The sequence below is a fragment of the Gorilla gorilla genome, chromosome 14, assembly GCF_029281585.2.
Source record: "Gorilla gorilla gorilla isolate KB3781 chromosome 14, NHGRI_mGorGor1-v2.1_pri, whole genome shotgun sequence".
Lineage (NCBI taxonomy): Eukaryota > Metazoa > Chordata > Mammalia > Primates > Hominidae > Gorilla > Gorilla gorilla.
In genome coordinates, this window is record NC_073238.2 from 113,786,815 (window position 1) to 113,807,021 (window position 20,207).

At 44.0% G+C, this 20,207-nt stretch overlaps 1 protein-coding gene across 6 annotated transcripts in view; it reads right to left on the minus strand.

Annotated features, from left to right (window-relative positions):
* Positions 1 to 19,977, minus strand: part of DOCK9 (dedicator of cytokinesis 9) — a 289,534-nt gene extending 269,557 nt beyond the window's left edge. For 5 of the 6 annotated variants that reach the window (XM_019039774.4, XM_055359995.2, XM_055359986.2 and 2 more), the window contains exon 1: positions 19,665 to 19,977. In XM_019039774.4, coding sequence (XP_018895319.3) covers positions 19,665 to 19,793 — 129 coding nt within the window. In that variant the 5' untranslated portion in view covers positions 19,794 to 19,977. The remainder of the gene's footprint in view (positions 1 to 19,664) is intronic. The other variant, XM_019039759.4, reaches the window with a different exon arrangement.
* Positions 19,978 to 20,207: the final 230 nt, after the last annotated feature.

Consider the following 20,207-nt stretch of genomic DNA (forward strand, 5'->3'; position numbering starts at 1 on the left):
ACTATGTTACTTAATATAAATTTAATATGTTAATATACTATATTATTTAACAAGCTTAACATGGCTTCTGGAGTTAATTAAGGACATCGTCAAGATCCAACTCCTTGCATATTTTGGGGATCTTTGCACCTATGGAGCATATTCTAAATTCCAAGAGAAATAAATCTCTTAAATGCTCTGTTTTCCCTAGTTAGCTTAAAAGGAAATTACCTGCATATAGCTACAAAATGCTAATTTTAGGAGTCCTTAGGTTGTCAACAGCTACATTACCATAAAACTAAAAAGCCTCCCATCCCATCTCTCTAGCCTGTTCCTTGGAGTCCTGACCCACAATTCTCACTGCATGTATCTCATTCATGGTAATTTCTTCTGCCACTACCCAGAATCTTTACAAGAGAAATATCCTATCACTACTCCCATGAGTAACAGCCATATTAAACATCCGGTTTCTGAATCTTGCAAAAGGAGTGTAATAGATAAGTAGGTCCCAGTATGTTTCTACTACCCAGAAGGCTGACTTCAGTCTTGACACCTTCCTACAAACTCCATCTGCACCGGTCACAACCTTCCTTCTTCCTTCCAGGAGCAAAATAGCCAAGCGGCAGAGGACCCCAAAAGAGGACCTCAACACCAAAGCTCCCTGGGTCCCATCTGTCTTCCTTTGTCCACTCCAGATTCCATGCTCCTTGAGGACAAGGATAGTGTCTTCACCAAATGTTTACCTTTCTTTAGTGTTTGTTGAGTCAATGAATCATCAGTGACAACCTGAGACCTACTCAATACTAAGGTATGAGAGCTTTAAAAACTTCTAACAGCACTGCATTTTTCTCTGCTAACATCATCTTTAAGAACTCAAAAATGACTCAAGATCTGCTAAGATCCTCAACTAAAAGAGGACACTGAATCCTCTCCAAATTCCCGGGAAAGATGCCCTGGCCTGAGAATGTGGAAAAAGATCACAAGGGAAGCCTGCAGCAGAGAAGACTGGATTCCATCTGGCCTCTGCCCCCTCCTCTCCCAAAGGTCACTGCAGATGGAAGTGAGCTCCAGGTCTGCACCAGGCCAGACTCAAAACCAAATGATTTGGTCAGAAAGGAATCAACTCTGCAGCTTAAATCAACTCCAGGCTGGTCAGTGACTTCTCCATTGTGCAGGTGCCACCCATAGGCACCAGGCCAAGACCATAAAGGAGTAAGTAGTATGGGTAAAATACCATTTTCCTGACATGAAATGCAATGCTCACTGGAATATGCTGATTCTCCCACTGAGTTGCCCAGGAGATGGAGAGGTAGGGCTGCTTCGGGGCCTATTGCCCAGGGTGGAGGATATCCAAGATGCCAAGATTCCACATTGTAAGGACAGAAGCTTTTTTTTTTTTTACAATGTCTAACAACTGAAGCCATGGAAAAAACATCTGTAGTTCTCTCAAATTCTGGGAGCTATTTTGAAACTCTCCCCCATCAAATAGAGTTCCCTAAGCCTACAGAAAGAACCGATCCCCAGTACCCCACATGTAGTTCTCCACAGCCCATAATCGTCAACCCCCCACCTCCCGCCCCAGCACTGATACTCTAGACCAGGATATGGAATCATCAACTGTGACTATCCTCAATTCAAGAAACCCTCATCTGCTATTGGTGATCCCTTTTCTCTCATGCCACCTCTTACACATGACGGAAATCTCAACACCAATGTGTTTAGTAACTTCGAGAAGAAACCAACACTGTCAGGAATCTCCGCCCGTCTGAGAGTTTTCAGTGGAGAACTAATAAAGTCCCTTTAAAAACCTAATACCCTGGCCGGGCGCAGTGGCTCATGCTTGTAATCCCAGCACTTTGGGAGCCCCAGGTGGCAGATCACCTGACATCAGAAGTTCGAAACCAGCCTGGCCAACATGGAGATAACCCCATCTCTACTAAAAATACAGAAAATTAGCTGGGCGCAGTGGTGGGCGCCTGTAATCCCAGGTACTGGGGAGGCTGAAGCAGAATCACTTGAACCCGGGAGGCGGAGCTTGCAGTGAGCCCAGATCGCGCCCTGCACTCCAGCCTGGGCGACAAAGTGAGACTCCGCCTCAAAACAAACAAACAAACAAAAAACCCTAATACCTCAATCAGTTTTTCACGAACTCCACAGAAATTAGTTAAGCACATACATCCTTCAGTTAAAAAAAAAAAAAAATCACTTAACAGCAGTTACTTTCGATCTTTTAGGAAAAAAATAACATAGAAGATTCTTAAAAGAATAGCGAAGGAAAATAAAAATGGCAAAATGAACACAGTAAAAGCCTGGGAAGGAAAAAGTTAACCTAAGAGATTAAATATCCTGTAAATTCTAGCTAGTATAATAGTTTACAGATGAACCTACTATACTATAAATATTATGGCACCTCTGCTATCACCATAGGAACTCTGCTTTCTACTTAAGAAAACAGCAATATGTTAGAGTGACAGATTAAATAAGTCCTCTAAACAATCCTAGAAATGCAACTCTTTCTATACTAATACAGTTTGAACCAAACTGTCATTTACAGCTGAATATTTATTTTAGCCAACGCAAAGCAGCCTGAAATGTAAAATGACCTAGATTAACAGAGCTTATTCTACATTAACAAATTTTAGGTTAATAGGCCTAGGGAGGTTTTTTCTCAAGCCATATCATAATTTTAACCAATGTACGTGTAAAACTGTGATATTCTGTCCCTTCAATAACATTGACTACTAAATTAGTTCTTCCTTCATGAATAAGTTACTACTGAGACCTTTTTTAGATTAATTTTCTAAGTTTTGCTTTTTATTTCTTTCTCCCTTTCATCCTAATACCCCTTAAACAGAAATGCAGAACTCCTTTCTTGGCTTGTAGAAACATGAGTATCAATTTCACCAACAAACTAGCTTGGGACTAATGAAATATACAAGCACGGAGGAGATCCACAGTGCAAATAGATGTTTCATAGTCTCCTATTATCTGATTACCAATGACACTTGACAACACACAAGTGTAAACAAAGTAATGTGATTATTTTCTATAGTCACTGGAAAATTCACTGGACCAGGAGTCGGCAAACTCGATTTTGTTCTTGTCTCTATAACTAGCTGTAGACCACAAAGGTTTATCCATGGCTGATCTCATCTTCCTCATCTGCAAAATTAGGAAGTTGGACCAGATGACCACCAAAGATGACTTTCATCTCCAAAAGAATATTTCACTTTCACATCACCCATTTCTATAAACCCAGAGAATTAGTGGTACTTTCCAAAAAATACATTTAATGATTCAAGTTAATCACTTAAAAGTTTTCAAGAAACTCCAACTTCAAAATTATATCTTAAAATGTTTTGACACTTTTAGACAATCTCTGCCATCTTGCCAGGAAAAGGGTTAAGGTTAGCCAGGTGACCTTAATTAAGCAAGTCACTTGATTTCTCTGGTCTTTAATTCCTCATCAAGAAACAGAAATAATAAAACTATCCCTGTCTATCTGACTAGATTTTCCAGAGGCCAAAGATAGACTTTTTTTTTTAAAGAACTTTATAAAACAGTCAAATGCAAAGTTGCATTGTTTCACAGGGGCATCCCGCCTCTATAAGCATTTAATGCAGGGCTCTTAACTGTTGACAATATTTTTGCTTCCAACATGCATGTGTGTGCCCTCACTTCAGGAACATATTTTACATCACAATGCCCATGTGTACAAGCACTAAGATATACAAGTGTAGTTTTCAAGCATACCAATTTGAACATCTTACATGTAGTACAAACTTTCCTTCCAATATTCAATGTATTTGCTTTTTCTTAATAGATTGTTACCTATTCACTTAAACAGCTGGGAAATCCTAGAATATATAAAGAACAAATCATATTCCTATCTTTTCATGTGTTTCCTTCCAATATTTTTCTTAAACATGTTTTCACACAATTGTGACCACAAGCATTTCTGCTTACTGCGTTTTTTTTGCTCAACATTGTAATTTTCCTGTGTTATAAATTCTCTGCAAGCAGCACTTTAAAGGGTTATATGGTATTTCTTTAGCTTGCCCCCATAAATAATCACGGCTTGCACTTAGTGAGTATTTACTGTGTGCCAGGCCCTATTCTAAGTGCTTTATATGCAATTGCTCGCTTAAGTACAAAGATCTATGGGGTAAGTGCTATTAAAATGTCCACTCTCTGGGTGAAGAAACTGAGAAGGCAGAACTAGTAGATGAAGAGCTGGGGCTGAAGCCTCCTGAACCCAAGTTCTCATGCACTATATCCTACTGCCATCCATGGCAAGAACTATCCCCCTAGTAACAGAAACTTGGTTATACAACTGCATTTCTATGTTTAGAACTGAGGGAATAAACATTTGATATTTAACTTATTCTTGAAACAAGAGAATGGCTTACTTTAGAATCTGTAAGATCATAAACTTTTTTCCGTGAACAAAATATTGCTTATTTTTTTCATGAAAAAGTAAATAGTTCTGTACATTACAGTTAACTCTTGAACAATGCAGGAGCTAGAGCTACCAACCCCCTGCACAGTCAAAAATCCACCTATAACTTTTGACTCCCCAGAAACTGGCTAATAGCCTACAGTTGACTGGAAGCCTTACTGATAAACAACACACAATTTGTATGTGATATATATTATACTGGTTTTTTTGTTTTTTGACACAGGGTCTTGGTCTTTTGCTCAGGCTGGAGTGCAGTGGTGTGAACACAGCTCACTGCAGCCTCAACCTCCCAGGCTCAAGCCATCCTCCCACTTCAGCCTCCCAAGTAGCTGGAACTACAGGTGCATGCCACCATGCCTGGCTTTTTTTTTTTTTTTTTTTGCCATGTTGCCCAGGCTGGCCTTGAACTCCTGGTCTCAATCCATCCATCTACCTTGGCCTTCCAAAGTGCTGCAATTACAGGCGTGAGTCACCGTGCCCTGCTATTACACTCTATTCTTACAATCAAGTATGCTAGAGAAAAGAAAACATTATTAATCATAAGGAAGAGAAAATATACTTACTATTTGTTAAATGGAAGTGGATCATCATAAAGGACTTCATCGTCTTCATAGTGAGTAGGCTAAGGAAGAGGATGAGGAGGGACTGGTCTTGCTGTCTCAGGGGTGGCAGAGGCAGTAGAGGTGGAGGGTGTGGGACAGGAGGCAAGAGAAGCAGGAACACTAGGTGTAACTGTACCAAAATACATAATTTCTGGCTCACTTTTTAGTTTTTTAATTTCTCTAAAAATGTTTCTATATAGTACCAATCCTTCCACCATTTGCTTTAGTTTCAGTGCCCGTATCTTAAAGGGATCCATGCCATAAAAGTCAAAAGCACTTTTGAATAATTAGCATGCTTCTGCCAGACTGTCTGACATCAACTTCTTTTCTGGCAGTGCCTCTTCTTCTACGTCTTCTTCCTCATCATGGGGCATTAGTTCTGAAGCACTAGTCTCCATCAGACCTCTTCTGTTAATTGCTCTGGTGTGGTGTCTATTAGTGCTTGAATTTCTCCAAGGTCTTTATCTTGAAACCCTTCACTCCAGCCCCACCTTTTTTGCTATATCCACAATCTCTTTCATGGTTTCCTTGATTGGCTCTGTCGTAAATCCTGTGAAGTCATGCACAACATCTGGACACAGTTTTCTCCAGCAGAAATGTTTCAGACTTGATGGCTTTCACTGCTTTTTGTATAACAATGACGGTATCCTTCAATGATACACTCCTTCCAGACTTTCATGATGTTCTATTTGGGTTGTCTTCCACAGCGCTATGGTCCTTTCCATAAAGTACAGTGTGCATTGAGCCTTAAAGGTCCTTATGGCCCCTGATTTAGAGGGTGAAGTAGGACATTGTGTTTGGGAACAAGTAGACCACTTCATTGTCTTTGGTGTTGAACTCATGTGTTCTGGGTGGCCAGGAGCATTGTATAATATCAAAAGAACTTTAAAAGGCACTCTCTTGTTTGCAAGGTACTTCCTGACTTCAGGGACAAAGCACTGATGAAACTGAGGGAAACTAAAGATGGGGTTTGACATCAGCTCACCCCAACCAGAGCATTCTTTCATGCATCCCCAGTGATCACAAAACCCCATACCACTACCTCGCTGATGCTATCTATACCCACTAACCCTGAGGCTTTAGTCAGACAAAGAAAACACCCATTCTAAATTGTTCTTCTGTGTTCTCAGAATGTTTAACCATGCCTTTTACTTAAAGAATTCCAGGGGCCAGGCATGGTGGCACGCATATGTAATCCTAGCACTTGGGACGCCGAGGCAGGAAGATCACTTGAACTCAAATTTGAGACTAGCCTGGGCAACATGGCAAAACTCCATCTCTACAAAAAATACAAAATTGAGCCAGGCATCATGGCACACACTTATAGTCCCAGCTACTTGCAAGGCTGAAGATGGGAGGATTGCTTGAGCCTGGGAGGTCAAGGCTTCAGTGAGCCAAAATCACACCACTGCACTCCAGCCTGGGTGACAGACCCTGTCTCAAAAAAAGAAAAAAGAATTCCAGGAATTGGCCATAGGAGATCCAAAATATGGAACCAAGGTTGCAGAGTGTCTCACCTCAGGAAGGAATGCTGACCAACTGATTTATAGCCTTGTTGCCACCGGCCAGACCACCATGTGGCCCATCACTCAAGATAACCATCGCAACCAGATATTCTGACCCGCATACCCTACCACGTGCTTTGCCCAGCCCACCCTGCATATCCTACCCCTGATGTCAATTCCCATGCTTTGCCTAATAAAAAATCCCTACAGGCTCAGAGAGTCAGCTAAGGAATTCTCTCATTCTCATTCTCTCTCTCTCTTCTCTCTCTCTCTCTCTCTCTCCTCTCTCTGTCTCTCTCTCTCTCTCGTGCTTCCTCCCTTATGCTCAGGCATAAGCTCCAATGAAGGCTTTTCTTTTGGCCTCGGGTCGATTTCTATTGCATTGAGGGCCCAAGAACCCACGGCTGGTAACAAAACCAATCCAGAAAAAGGGTTCTCCTTGACCAGGTCTTCTTATACAATGAACAGACTGGCAGCTGGTATTGATCTTTTCCCTTTAAGGCTTGGGGGTTGGCAGCTTCATAGAAAAGGGCAGTCCTGATCATAAACCTGATTGCATTTGCACAAAACAGTAGAGTTGGCCTAACCCTTCCTGCCTAACCCTTCCTGCCTTCAATCCTAGTGTTCACTTTTCTTCCTAAAAAATGTCCTTTGTGGCATTTTTTCCAGAATAGGGACTTTAATCTGTATTAAAACCCTGTTCAGGCAGATATCCTTTCTCCTCAATGATTTTCTTAACGGCATCTGGGAGCTTATATGCTGCCTCTTGGTTGACAGAACTGCTTCTCCTGTTATCTTGATATTTTTAAAGCCAAAACTCTTTCTAGAATTATCAAACCATCCTTTGCTGGCATTAGATTCTCCAGCTTCAGATCCTTCACATTCCTTTTGCTTTAAGTTGTCATATAATGACTTCACTTTTTCTCAGGTCATCAGTCTATAGGTATTCCTTTCTATAGCAATCCTGTGCCCACATAAAAGCTGCATTTTCACTACAAGATAAAAAGGTATTTTGCAAGAAGTGCAAGGTTTTTATGCCTGCTGACGCAGCTACAGCTCAACAGCTCACAAATTTCCTTTTCTTTTTTCACAATGGTCCTTAAACTGGATTCATTTATCTTAAAATGGCAGGCAACTGCAGCTGCAGACCACAGTCTACAAAACATATCAAGTAATTCAACTATTTCTTGTAATGTCATGACTTCTCTCTGTTTCCTAGGAGCACTTCCAGGATCTTTGTAAGGGCTGGCACTTTGTAAGGGTCCAATGGTGTTATTCAATGTCTATGGCATTACACTGAACATCATATACAAGAAGGCAAGAGATCACTTTTTACCGCAATAAGCAACTTACTAGAGAGAAAAGAAAAACAGCTCGGAGCAGTCTGAGCTATGTGAAGTATGCAGGCCCAGAGAAGAGACATGAATATGAGACTTCGGGTCGCCCCACTCCGTGCCCAGCGGCAACTGTTTAAAGTCATTTGGTTCCCGACTAGCTGCCTCCCCCATTATCTTCATGTTCCCAGAATGTGTGATACAAAGAACAACAGATAGCCAATCAATAGCTCATGTTGTTTTCATGTGAATTCTTGGTAAACAACTCAGAAACTGCCTCTTCTTTTCCTTTAAAAATCCACTTGTAACTCCTGTTAATCAGAGTGTATATTCAGGGCAATTTGAACCTTTGCTCCTGAGTTGCAGCAAGCTTGGCCCAAATAAACTCTCTACTTACGTTAAATTTTGCCTCCTCTTCTTTTTGGGTCAGCACTGGAAAGAGGAACTGCTCACATAGGGATGATTGGTGTCACACGGTGTTTTAAGTGGATATTCACAACACAACACTCACCACAATAGCTACAGGTGGTGGCTATGAAATCATTACAGTAGTACAATATGTACTGTAGTTAATTTTATGTAGTTATGATTTAATGTTGCATCTTTATATTTGTTTCTCTGGACTGTAAATGGCACCACGTATGGTCTGTGTTTGTGTGGGTAAGTTTTGTTAAATTTTAACTTTTTATAATAGATTTGTGTATCATTTACAGTAGTAAATGATAAAATAGACTAGTATCTACACATTATTTTATATATTAATGACATACCTTTTTCTTAATTTCTTCAACGGCTATGCAGTTCATCTGTGAGTTTTTTCAAATTGTTGCACATCTCCAAAAATGTTTACAATACACTTATTTTTTAATCTGCATATAAGTGGACCTGTGAAGTTCAAACCCATGTTGTTCAAAGGTCAGCTGTAGTACTTTTTTTTTTTTTTTTTTTTTTTTTTTGAGACAGTCTCACTTTCACCCAGGCTAGAGTGCAGTGGCTCAATCAGAGCTCACTGCAGCCATGACTTCCTGGACTTAAGCAATCCTGCCATCTCAGCCTCCTGAGTAGCTAGGGACTACAGGTGTGTGCCACCAAGCCCAGCTAATTTTTTCTTTCCTTTTTTTCTTTTTTTTAGAGATGGGTTCTCACTTTGTTGCCCAGGCTGGTCTGAAACTCCTGGGCTCAAGCATTGCCCCACCTCAGCCTCCCAAAGTGCTGTGATTACAGGTGTTAGCCACTGCACCCAGCCAATGGCACTATTTATAAATTTTTTTTTTTTAACTTAGCATGGTAAACATCTTTCCTTAGAACATCTGCCTAACTGTATGACTGAACATCTACTTTGTTAAGACACAATGTTTAAAAAATAGACACGAATCTCAATTTGAATCTCAATCTATTTTAAGAGTTTTAAAATAAACTTCATGGGCTTAATGGAGACCCTGGGTAGTTCATGACCATCTGCTTTCAGATTCACTTTCAGATTAACATTCAATAGAGGGGGGAAGTCTCTACTACAGGCCCTAACCCAGCCTGTCTTCCAGTGTCATCACACCCAAGCGCTATCTTAATTATCTTTATCCCTGTCAACCTCAAAGAAAGAGAGGCAGGAAGATTCAAAGTTCTGATCAGATAGTAGGTCTCTTGCTACCAATTCACCAACAAAGAGTCAAGAAAGAAATAGAAAGTAAAAGTATAAAATAAGATAAATTCACTGATAAGGAGTCAAAAAAGAAACAGAAAATAAAGATGTAAAAGATATAATGTCACCATCCATGTGCTCCTTGCAAAACTCATTATTCAGTGAATGAAAAGCACTCCCAGTGATTTTTATTCCTTGTATTTTTGTTTTGTTTTGCTTTCTTCCAGATAAATGAGTTACTAAATATTTAATATAAGAGTTAGATCAGTGTCTTCTTTTACACATTGGAGCTCTATGGAATTGGTGAAAACAAATGGTCCTAATATAGAAAATTAATCTTATACATTTTGTACCAAGATGTGTGGCTGCTTTAAAATCCTATGCAAAGATCCCCATACGGATTTATAGACAATCTGAACAGCTTTTCCTAAACTAAAACAAACACAGAACCAGCCTCAAAGTGATACACCTTCTGATGTGCAAAAATATTGGCAAGTTAGTCATATGTAGCAATGAGAAACTCATGATATGATAGAGCCTGTGCATTAGGAAAATTAATCTGGCAGCAGGAGGTAAACTGGGATGAAATAAATAGAAATGGGTGCAGGGAAGAGAAATTAGAGATAATAGGAAATACGAAAAGGATAAAATTAAGATACAGAGTCAGATGTAGCGTCTTCAGGGTTTGTTCATTCATCCAAAAAATATGACTGAGCCCCTGCTATGCACCAGGCCCCGTGAAAACCACGGTGAACCAACAGTCCAGGGAGGGAAAAAGACATTAAGCAAATGTACAAAAATAAATAAATAAATAAATTGTGATAAGTGGTCAAAGGAAAGGAACAGGTAGTGCATGTTTTAGTTTGGGTGGATAGGCCAGGACATGCGAGTACAGTTTCAAAGGCCAGAGAGAGTGGCCTGGCAACTGAGAGGGGTGGCCAGGGGTCATGATTATTCCAGGCAGAAGTGAGAGCTTTTTACCTCCTGGAGTATGAGAGAGGCTGGCATACGTGGGAGGGTGGTGTCTGATAAGGAGAGAGCCTTATGGTCCAAGGGAAATAGTTTGTATCCCAAGGGCAATGGGAAATACTAATGTCTTCAGGGTTTAGAATTGAACCTATAAGGATAGATTAATTACGGTAGCCAAGAAACCAGATAAGAAGGATCCTATCCCCTATGATATAGTTTGGCTCTGTGTCCCCACCCAAATCCCCAGTGTTGGAGGAGGGGCCTGGTGGAAGGCGACTGAATCATGGGGGCAGACTTCCCCCTTACTGTTCTCATGATAGAGTTCTCATGAGATCTGGTTGTTTAAAAGTGTGTAGCACCTCTCCCTTTGCTCTTCCCTTTTCTTGCCAGCCATGTGGAGATGTGCCTGTTTCCCCTTCACCTTCTGCCATGATTGTAAGTTTCCTGAGGCCTCTCCAGAAGCAGAAACCTGTACAGCCTGCAGAACCATAAGCCAATTAAACCTCTTTTCTTTATAAATTACCCAATCTCAGGTATGCCTTTATTGCAGTGCAAAAATGGACTAATACACCCTACTACTGCACAGACCAGGAAAGAAAGGAGACAGGAAAGGGGATGCCAGGTTGCAGCAGGCATCAGTGCTGCTCACCAAAGATGTGAGTCCTCCTTGCAGACACATAGAAAGGATTGTACTTCCCTGCTCCTGGAGTTCGGTGCTGCCATGTGATTTGCTATTGCCACACAGACCTGCCACATTCAAGATGGGGGCTGTCCCATCAACTGAGGTCCCAGGACAATATGGAACTAGGTTCCCAGCCCACACTCAATGGAGAGGTAGCGTGTGGAAGAAATAAACCTTTCTGTTCTAAGCCACTGAGATCTGGGAGTCCTTGGCCCATAACGACTGATTCATGACAGAAAGTAACGAATGTAGCGGTTCTTGAATGAGGAAGGCAAAGGAGATAAACAGAAGAGACATAGGAGGAGTTACAGATTTCAAAGTTGGTGATGAAATGACACTCCCCACTAAAACAAGAATGTAAAAAGGACAACCTAACTTGGGATGAAAAGTGGCAATTTATGTTTCATAGATGCTGAACTTAAGGAGCTGGTAGGACAGCCAAGTAGAAGAGTCAGGCAGGAAAACAGAAAAGCAGGTCTAGGGCGGGGCACAACATGCGGTAGAAGCGGGGAGAATCAGAACTGAGATAAAACTGTGGAAATTGCAAAGAGGTGGTGCCCCCCTTCGGAGTGAAGGGAAAAAATTAAATTCTATAAACCAGTGGTGGAGAAGAGACCCTTTAGGAACGCCCCTTTGTGGTGACTGCAACAAAAAGAGTGAAGAAGATAAAGGAACAGACATCAGAGAAGGAGGAGGAGACGCAGGAGAATCCTGTTCCACAGAACGGAAGAGGGTGCTTAGTCGTATGGGGTGAGCCCTGAGAGGCCGCCCCACACTAAGGACAAGAGCAGGTCACAGGGATAGGGAGCTGTGGATGGTGAGGAAGCAGAGGCAGACCAGCCAGTGTAGAAGTAAAGACAAGAGCTGGGTCAGTAGAGCCAAGAAGCCCCAGGCCAGGGAATAGCCAAGGGCAGAGCCTGTGACAGATAGCCTCCAGCATCTCAGAAACTCCCAGCCCTCCTCTTTCCACCACTTGCTAAGTTCTGAGCAACTTTTTAAAATTGCAGAAGCTCAAATATACAACAGGAAGAAAAAGAACTATCTCTTAGGAGTAAGTGGCTTCGCTCTGAGGGCTCCAATTATCACAGCACATTCTCAAATCATTTTCCTGTCAATATTGACCAAAGTTATAAAAGTAATACATGTCAACTGTAGAAATCTGGGAAGGACAGAAAATCGGAAGAAAAAAAAGTGAACTTCCCATCATCCCACATCCAGAGAACCACTGTTAACATTCTGCATTCTGGTTTATGTTAAAGACTAAACACAGATAGGTCAGGCCAATAGCCAGTCAACGAATGTACATAAGAGATTTATGCTAAAGAAAAACAATTTTATGACAGGTACACTTTTAAAACCTCATTCTTATCAAACCTACATTCCATACTGTACAGTACAGCTTATGTCCATGTGAATGCGGCCGAGGAGTTGTAGAATGGGGTAGCCCTCCAAGCAAAAAGTTTAACTTAACACTATGACCAAGAGATCTCTATAGACAAATAGCTACGGGGCAAATATTGTTTCTAAGCTTACTGTTTGACTTTTGTATGGTACTTACAGAGACAGACGTTTAGTGTTAACATGGGGAGGCAACAGGCAGAGTGGCTAGGAGCTCAGGGTGTGAAGTTACAGTGCCAAGCTTCAAGACCCAGCCCCCGTACCTACACCTGTGACCTCGAGGTAACTTAACCTGTGTGTGAAGCCTTCAGATGCATTCTAGGGCATCATAGGTGGTCAATAAATGCTGGCTCCAGAAATATTTAGTCAAGATAATCAATCTTCTCCTTTAGTAACATAATAAGAGCTTGCATTTGCTAAGCACTCACTATTAACTACTTCACATGCATTATCTTACTTAATCTTTACTTTTAAAAAACTCTGTAAGATAATACCTACCAATCCCAATACTCAGATGAGCAAACTAAGACTCAGGCAACGTATGTTGCTCGAAGTCCTCAGCCAATCAGTGGCAAAGCCAAGGCTCACCTCCAAAGCCCAGGTCCAACTGGTTTCTTCCTGAAATTTCATACTTCAAAAATCCCTCTCCAGGCCGGGCGTGGTGGCTCATGCCTGTAATCACTGCACTTTGGGAGGCCGAAGTGGGTGAATCACTTGAGGTCAGGAGTTCAAGACCAGCCTGGCCAACATGGTGAAACCCCGTCTCTACTAAAAATACAAAAATTAGCCGGGTATGGTGGCACACGCCTGTCATTCCAGCTACCTGGGAGGCTGAAGCAGGAAAATCACTTGAGCCCGGGAGGCAGAGGTTGCAGTGAGCCAAGATTGCACCACTGCACTCCAGCCTGGGTGACAGAGTGAGACTCCATCTCAGATAAATAAATACATACATAAATATCCCTCTCCAGTCTTACATGATTATTTCCCCACGTTTTATGTGGTTTCTTTTATTTTACAAATAACTCATATTTCACTATAATTTATTTCAGTATGTGCTATAACATATATAATAATGTTACAACATTATTATTTGTAACACCATTTACTGAATGGCAACTCACCATATCCGACTACTGCTCTCATGATACCTAAGTGCCTACACACACACAGGCCTGTTACTGGATTTTCCCTTCCACGTCACACCTCCCATCCCATTCTTGGGCCTGCCTGACAGAAAACAGTCACATTATTTACTCTCAGGATTACACTTAGGGAAGGTCTCTCTAGGAAGCACATGTCCATGGCTGGTTTGAACTTCTTTCCTGAAATAGTTTCAAAAAGACAAAGGAAAAAAAATCTATTTCAGGATGTGTTCTCAGCCAATCAATGAAATTGTTCCCAAAGTTGGCAACTGTAATTTCTCAAAACCTCTCTCCCTTCCTCCAAAAACTTGCTCTTCTTTGCCCAAGCCGCTCTGCTCCTTCTTGGTCCTACCTGAGCATACTAAGCATTTGCTCAATTTCTTATTCTTTCCTAGAAAAAAAGGATAAAAGTCTTCCTTATCTCTGCATCTTCCAGGTCCAGTTTAATTCTTAATAAATTCTTTCCCGAATACACTGGTTCTGTGCTTTCATCTTCCTCTGGTCACTGAACCACATGTTTGACTCTTTCCATGGTGTGCCTTAGTACTGTTAGTCACCTTAGCGTAGGTGACTGACCCGTCCACCTGTTTAGATCATAAACCCTGCACGGGCAAGGGCCTACTCTGACGTGGTATCATGTTCTTAGCACCCAGCAGAGAGCCCTGCCCCAGGGTCGGCCCTCAGTAAATGTGGACAGTGATTTCACAGTTCCTTCCCTCCCTGTTCAAACTCAAGGCCTCACTAATGTCCTCCTGGCAGTGTACTAATAATCAAATGGACTAGAAGCCAAAGGAATGGAACCTGCTGTTAATGATCTAGTCCAAGATGGGCCTCCACCCTGCTTCCGATATTTTGGGACATTTCTGTTTTCTCCACTGGAGGGTGGAGAAAAACAGTGCAGAGAAGCCCTGGCCAGTTCAGTTATCAGCTTACTGACATCTGATTTTAAATTATAGCCAAAAACGACATTTTACCTTACTTGAGAATTTCAAATAACACCATTACCGGGGTCTCACGTTACCTCCGACAGCACTGGAATCTTGAGCTGAATAAACGGGGCAGTGAGGGAAGCCTCAGGCAGACTCAGGGACACTACCATCCCATACCTTCTGTCTGCCCTCCTTCAGTAACACCAAGCGAAATCTAGCAACGACCTGACTTGGTTTCATTTGTATTGTTGGAATTCAAAGGGGTGAGGAGTGGCATCGCTGGCAAGTGCTTGACATCGAAGAAGAGTTTGAAGTTGAACATAGTGAGATAAGATCAGTAAGTAAGCCGGGCAGCCAGAAGACTTGTATATTAATACCCAAGTGCAGGACAGTCAGCACGCCCATGCAAAGGGATGTGACCTGATATTCACACAAATCTTTCAGAGAAAGGACACTTGTAGGCTTTGAGTGGTATTAATACATCCTCTTAGATCTAGGCCATTATGATGCCATCTTTAATACATCTGAAAGACCTGAGGTAAAATCCTTTCAGGAGCTCCAAAAGTAATCACAACTCAACCCTGCTCAGGGAATTCTTTCTAGCTTTTCTTCTGAGTTCGCATACGTTTTGAACATGCTACCTTCCTGACTATTCCAAATTATGGAAAGCTAATTCTGAAATTGTGAGGATTCTTCCTTCATTACCAAAAATCATAAATTACTTTTCCTACAGTTAAAAATGTTCCTAGTAGTACCTCCACTACTTTTATAAAAGCAGCTTAGGGCTGGGTATGCTGGCTCGCACCTGTAATCCCAGGAGTTTGGGATTGCTTGAGCCCAGTTCAAGACCAGCCTGGGCAACAGGGCAAAACCCCATCTCTAAAAAAAAATACAAAAATTAGCTAGGCGTGGTGGTGCATGCCTGTAATCCCAGCTACTCTGAAGGCTGAGGTAAGAGGATTGCTTGTACCCAGGAGTTCAAAGGCTGCAGCAAGCCATGATCGTGCCACTACACTCCAGCCTGGGTGACAGATTAAGATGGTCTCTAAAAGAATAATAAATAAGGCCGGGCGCAGTGGCTCATCCCTGTAATCCTAGCACTTTGGGAGGCCGAGGTGGGCGGATCACCTGAGGTGAGGAGTTCAAAACCAGCCTGGCCAAATTGGCAAAACCCCGTCTCTACTAAAAATACAAAAAATTAGCCAGGTGTGGTGGTGGGCGCCTATAATCTCAGCTACTCAGGAGGCTGAGGCAGGAGAACCACTTGAACCCGGGAAGCGGAGGTTGCAGTGAGCCAAGATCATGCCACTGCACTCCAGCCTGGGTGAAAAGAGCAAGACTCCATCTCAAAAAAATAATAATAATAAATAAATAAATAAAAACAGCTTCAAATAGAAGCCCATTGGTGGAATAAGGGACTCCAGAAAAACCGAGTATGCCTCTTATTTAACAGAGCAGGAACCTTGAAGTTCAGAGACATTAAGCAACAGTCCAAGGGGACTTAAGTAGCTGGTAGAATATATGCCAGCCACTGCCTAAGAGCTTCACCCACATAGCTCAATTAATCCTTCCAACAACAATACAAGGAAAGCATAATTATTATCTCCAATCTACAGATGAAGAAACTGAGCCCCAACAAGGTTAAGTTATATACCTAAGATTGTACAGCTGGTGAGGCATAAAACCAGGTTTACAACCCATGCTCTAAACTACTAAACCTCTAAGATTAAAACCCAGAAGTCCTGACCCCATGGAGGGTTCTCTCCATTATAAAGAATTCTGTCTGGGTGTGCTGGCTCACGCCTGTAATCCCTACACTTTGGGAGGCCGAGGCAGGCAGATCACCTGAGGTCAGGAGTCTGAGACCAGCCTAGCCAACATGATGAAACCTCATCTCTACTAAAAACACAAAAATCAGCTGGGCATGGTAGAACACACCTGTAATCCCAGCTACTCCGGAGGCTGAGGCCAGAGAATCACTTGAATCTGGGAGGCGGAGGTTGCAGTGAGCCGAGATCACGCCACTGCACTCCAGCCTGGGTGACAGAGCAAGACTCCATCTCAGAAAAAAAAAAAAAAAAGAATTCTAAGGCTCATGAAAGAGCTAACCATGTTTGACAAGGCCTACAAAGCTTTTTTAGGTCCTTATTAGAACAAACTAACAATCAAAGATTTTTTAATATAATCTGGGAAATGTTAAGAGCATACTAACAAGTTGTTAATTTTATTATGACACAGTTATGTAAGAATAGACCCTATTTTTAAGTAACATATACTAGTTATATAGAGGTGAAATGATATAAGGCCTGGGACTCACAATCACACATGAAAAATAATAGGAAGAAGAGACATATGAAGCAGGTTTGGCAAAATCTCCATAATTATTCAATCTGGATGATGAAATATGAAGGTTCATTATACTATTCTCTCTACTTTTTGTATGCTTATTTTCAAGCTTTTCAAACAAATTAATACAAAATCATTCATGAAAGTCCATGAACCTGAACCCATGAAAAATGAAGCTACTGAACAATGAAAAATGGATAAGCCCACATTATGTTTACATTTTAAAGCTTGTTTTTAATGGCAGCCTTTATCATCCACTGAACTATTTAATTTTGTTGTTTCTGATCTCATGACCATCCACTCATCAATACTTGAAGTGTGGGAAGAGCTACTAAACCCACACATAGTTTAATTTTTTTTTAAATCCATCTGCAGAACTGCTTTATTAGCTAGATAAGAATATTTATTGAGCATTTATGTTGTGGGCATTGTATTAGTGCTGACCCAAGTTATCAGACACAGAGCAGAGTAATTATTTCCATCTAAGGACAGATGCACAGACCATGGGATTCTGAACCTGGCGTGGTTGCTGCTCTGCCTCCTGAGAAGTCCAGGGTTACCTTACCTCACCTCTCAAACCTTCATACAACAAAGCCCGGCCAGAACTTATGTGGCAGGTGCACCTGCTGTGGCTCCCTGGCAGACACTGGAGCCACTAGAGAAAGTAAGCAGTGGCAGAGTACCAGGAAGGAGGTGGGGGGATGAGGTGTGTGGGTAATTTTCAGTATCTGTAAGCCCTCCCAGATTCTTCCTTCTGCAATTCAGAACCATCACAATGCATTTCCTATTTCCCATTCAGCCAGGGGCCCTCACATGCCAGAGCAGGCCCACCTGCTTCCCTGCATTTTGTATCTGTTCCATCACAAGTTTCATCAGACAAGTGACCACAGACAGACGAGACTAAGAGTTAAGACAACAGCCGGGCATCTGGCTCTTCATGCTTAAGGGTGTCCAGGGAAAACGGATGTACTACTAAAGTATCATGAGGTAACACAGTTGGCAGCCTGTCACACGTGGGAATGGACACTCCTAGGTCACCATTAGTAGGCCATCCTCCGATGGGAAGGGCAGATATTCGGGGACTACTGCACATCAGCAGTGTTGTGTCTGCACCAGCACTCCTGGGCTCCATCTACACGGTTTATTAAACCAGTACCTGCAGCACTTTGGAAATCACGGCACACTGGTACACTTTATTTACTCTTCTTCTGCCTCAAATCCCTGATGACCACGGCAGGCCCCAGATAAAGGAACCAACTTCTGTGTGAGAACAGAAAAGATGCCAAAGAAGTTGCAGGCTTTATCCTTAACATGCACTGGCAAAAGTCAGGAAGATGCAGGAAGCCACACAGAAGTTAGCTGGTTATGGAAGAGATGGCCAGGTTCTGGTCTATTCCCAACTCCTGCTCTACTCCTTACCTAATCGACTCCCCTAAAATAGAAAAATTAAATCCTTGTTTACTATGGATCAAACTGGAGTTTGAGAAATTTGGAGTTGGCAGAGCTAGCAATCGAGAGAAAATTCAAACTGAGCAAACTGGATATAGAAATCAGCGAAGCTTCATCTCCAATCTCCACAAACGTCATTCACGCAATTCTGTGTCTGCCCAGGAAGGGCATCGATCTGCCACCAAAATGATGCATCCGCCCCTGTGTTAAGGGGCCCGGCACTCTGCCCCGACAATCCCCCACAGGGCCCAGACAACCACTTCCAAGGCCCATCTTCTTGCACTGTTCCAACAAACACAAGTCACACCCACCCACAAACAAGCCCGTTTCAAGAAAACAAATGCCGGCGGCAACGCAAGGAGCTGCTAAAAGTTTCCAGCTGCCCTGCAGAGCTCGCTCCTGCTCAAACGTCGCTCCACTCCCGCACCATCCAGGTGAATCGGGTTGTAGTGCATTTCCAAATACAGCAGGACCAGCGCTGGCTGTGAAAAAGTTAATTGAAAACTTCATCTTCCTCACACCCAGAGGCCTATTCTCTAAAGACGTTCTGCCACGGGAAGATTCATTTTGGGCTGATGGCTTTGCTTACTTCGAACCCCCAAACGTCACAGGAATTTGCACCAATACTAAATTAGCGAGGGTTCCCATCATGCCCCCCAAGCCTTCCTAAAAGGCGGCCAAACTTCAGGATACCGACTTGGAGGTGGGGGTCGCAGGAGAGGATGCCGAAGTCCTTCCCTCCTGGAGTTCAGCCAACTCAAAGGGTTCGCAGGGGCATCTCCCACCCTGAGCGCAGACTGGATGAGGAAGCCCCCACCTCAATTCCCCTGCGCCCCTCCAAAACACGGAAGGAGAGGGAGGCCGGGGGAGGGATGCGGGGCAGGGGGGAGAGTGTAATCTCCCAGTTGACAGAAAGCAGGTAAATTGGGAGAGAGCGGGGTGAAAAGAGTGACAGGGCGACGTCACTCCGCGGAAATTTCCCAGGAGGAAGGGGACAGCGATGGGGACAGGATCTTGGGTGGCAGGGAGGGGTCTGGGAGTTGCAGCCCCTCCAGGACCTTCTCTTCTCCCCTGTCCAACTCCCTCCCGCCGGCCCCACCTCTTGATTCCGCGGACCCAGCAGGGTCGGCCGCTCTGCCTCAGCCCTGCCGACTAAGAGGCGCCCGGCCCGGGCCCGCAGCTGCCTGCGCCCCCGCCACCCTCCCCCGGCCCGCGGTCGTCCCGCACTCACCAGGAGCACGGAGCCGCGCACCACCTCAGACACGCTCTGCCGCAGCTCGGCCGCCGTGCCCGGCTTACTCAGCGCCCGGGTGAACTTCCGAGTCTCCGCCGAGGCGGGGAGCAGCGGCGGCTGCGACATCCTCCTGCCCCCGCCGCCTCCGCCTGCTCCCGCGGCCCGGCCCGGCCGCGCGGCCGCCAGGTGCGCCCTCGGCGCCCGGCCCGCTCCGCCCGCCGCTCCCGGCGCCGCCGCCGCCCGCTCCCCCCGCTGCTCGCCGCGAGTCCGGCCGCCGCAGCCCGGGCCGCGCCCTCTGCACCGTGTCACGCCCCAAGGCGCCCCCCTCGGCGTCCGCGGCCCCCCGCGATCGCAGCAGCGCCCGGGCTCGCTCCGGGCGACCGTGCGTGTGGCGGCGGCGGCTCCCCCATGCCACCAGCCTCCCTCGGCGACCACTCGCCGGGCCGCCTCCTCGGGGCGGGGTGTCCGGCGCGGCGCGGCGCGGGCGGGGCGGGGCGCCCGGACGGCGGAGGAGGGGCCGGCGCGGCGGGACGGCGGGCC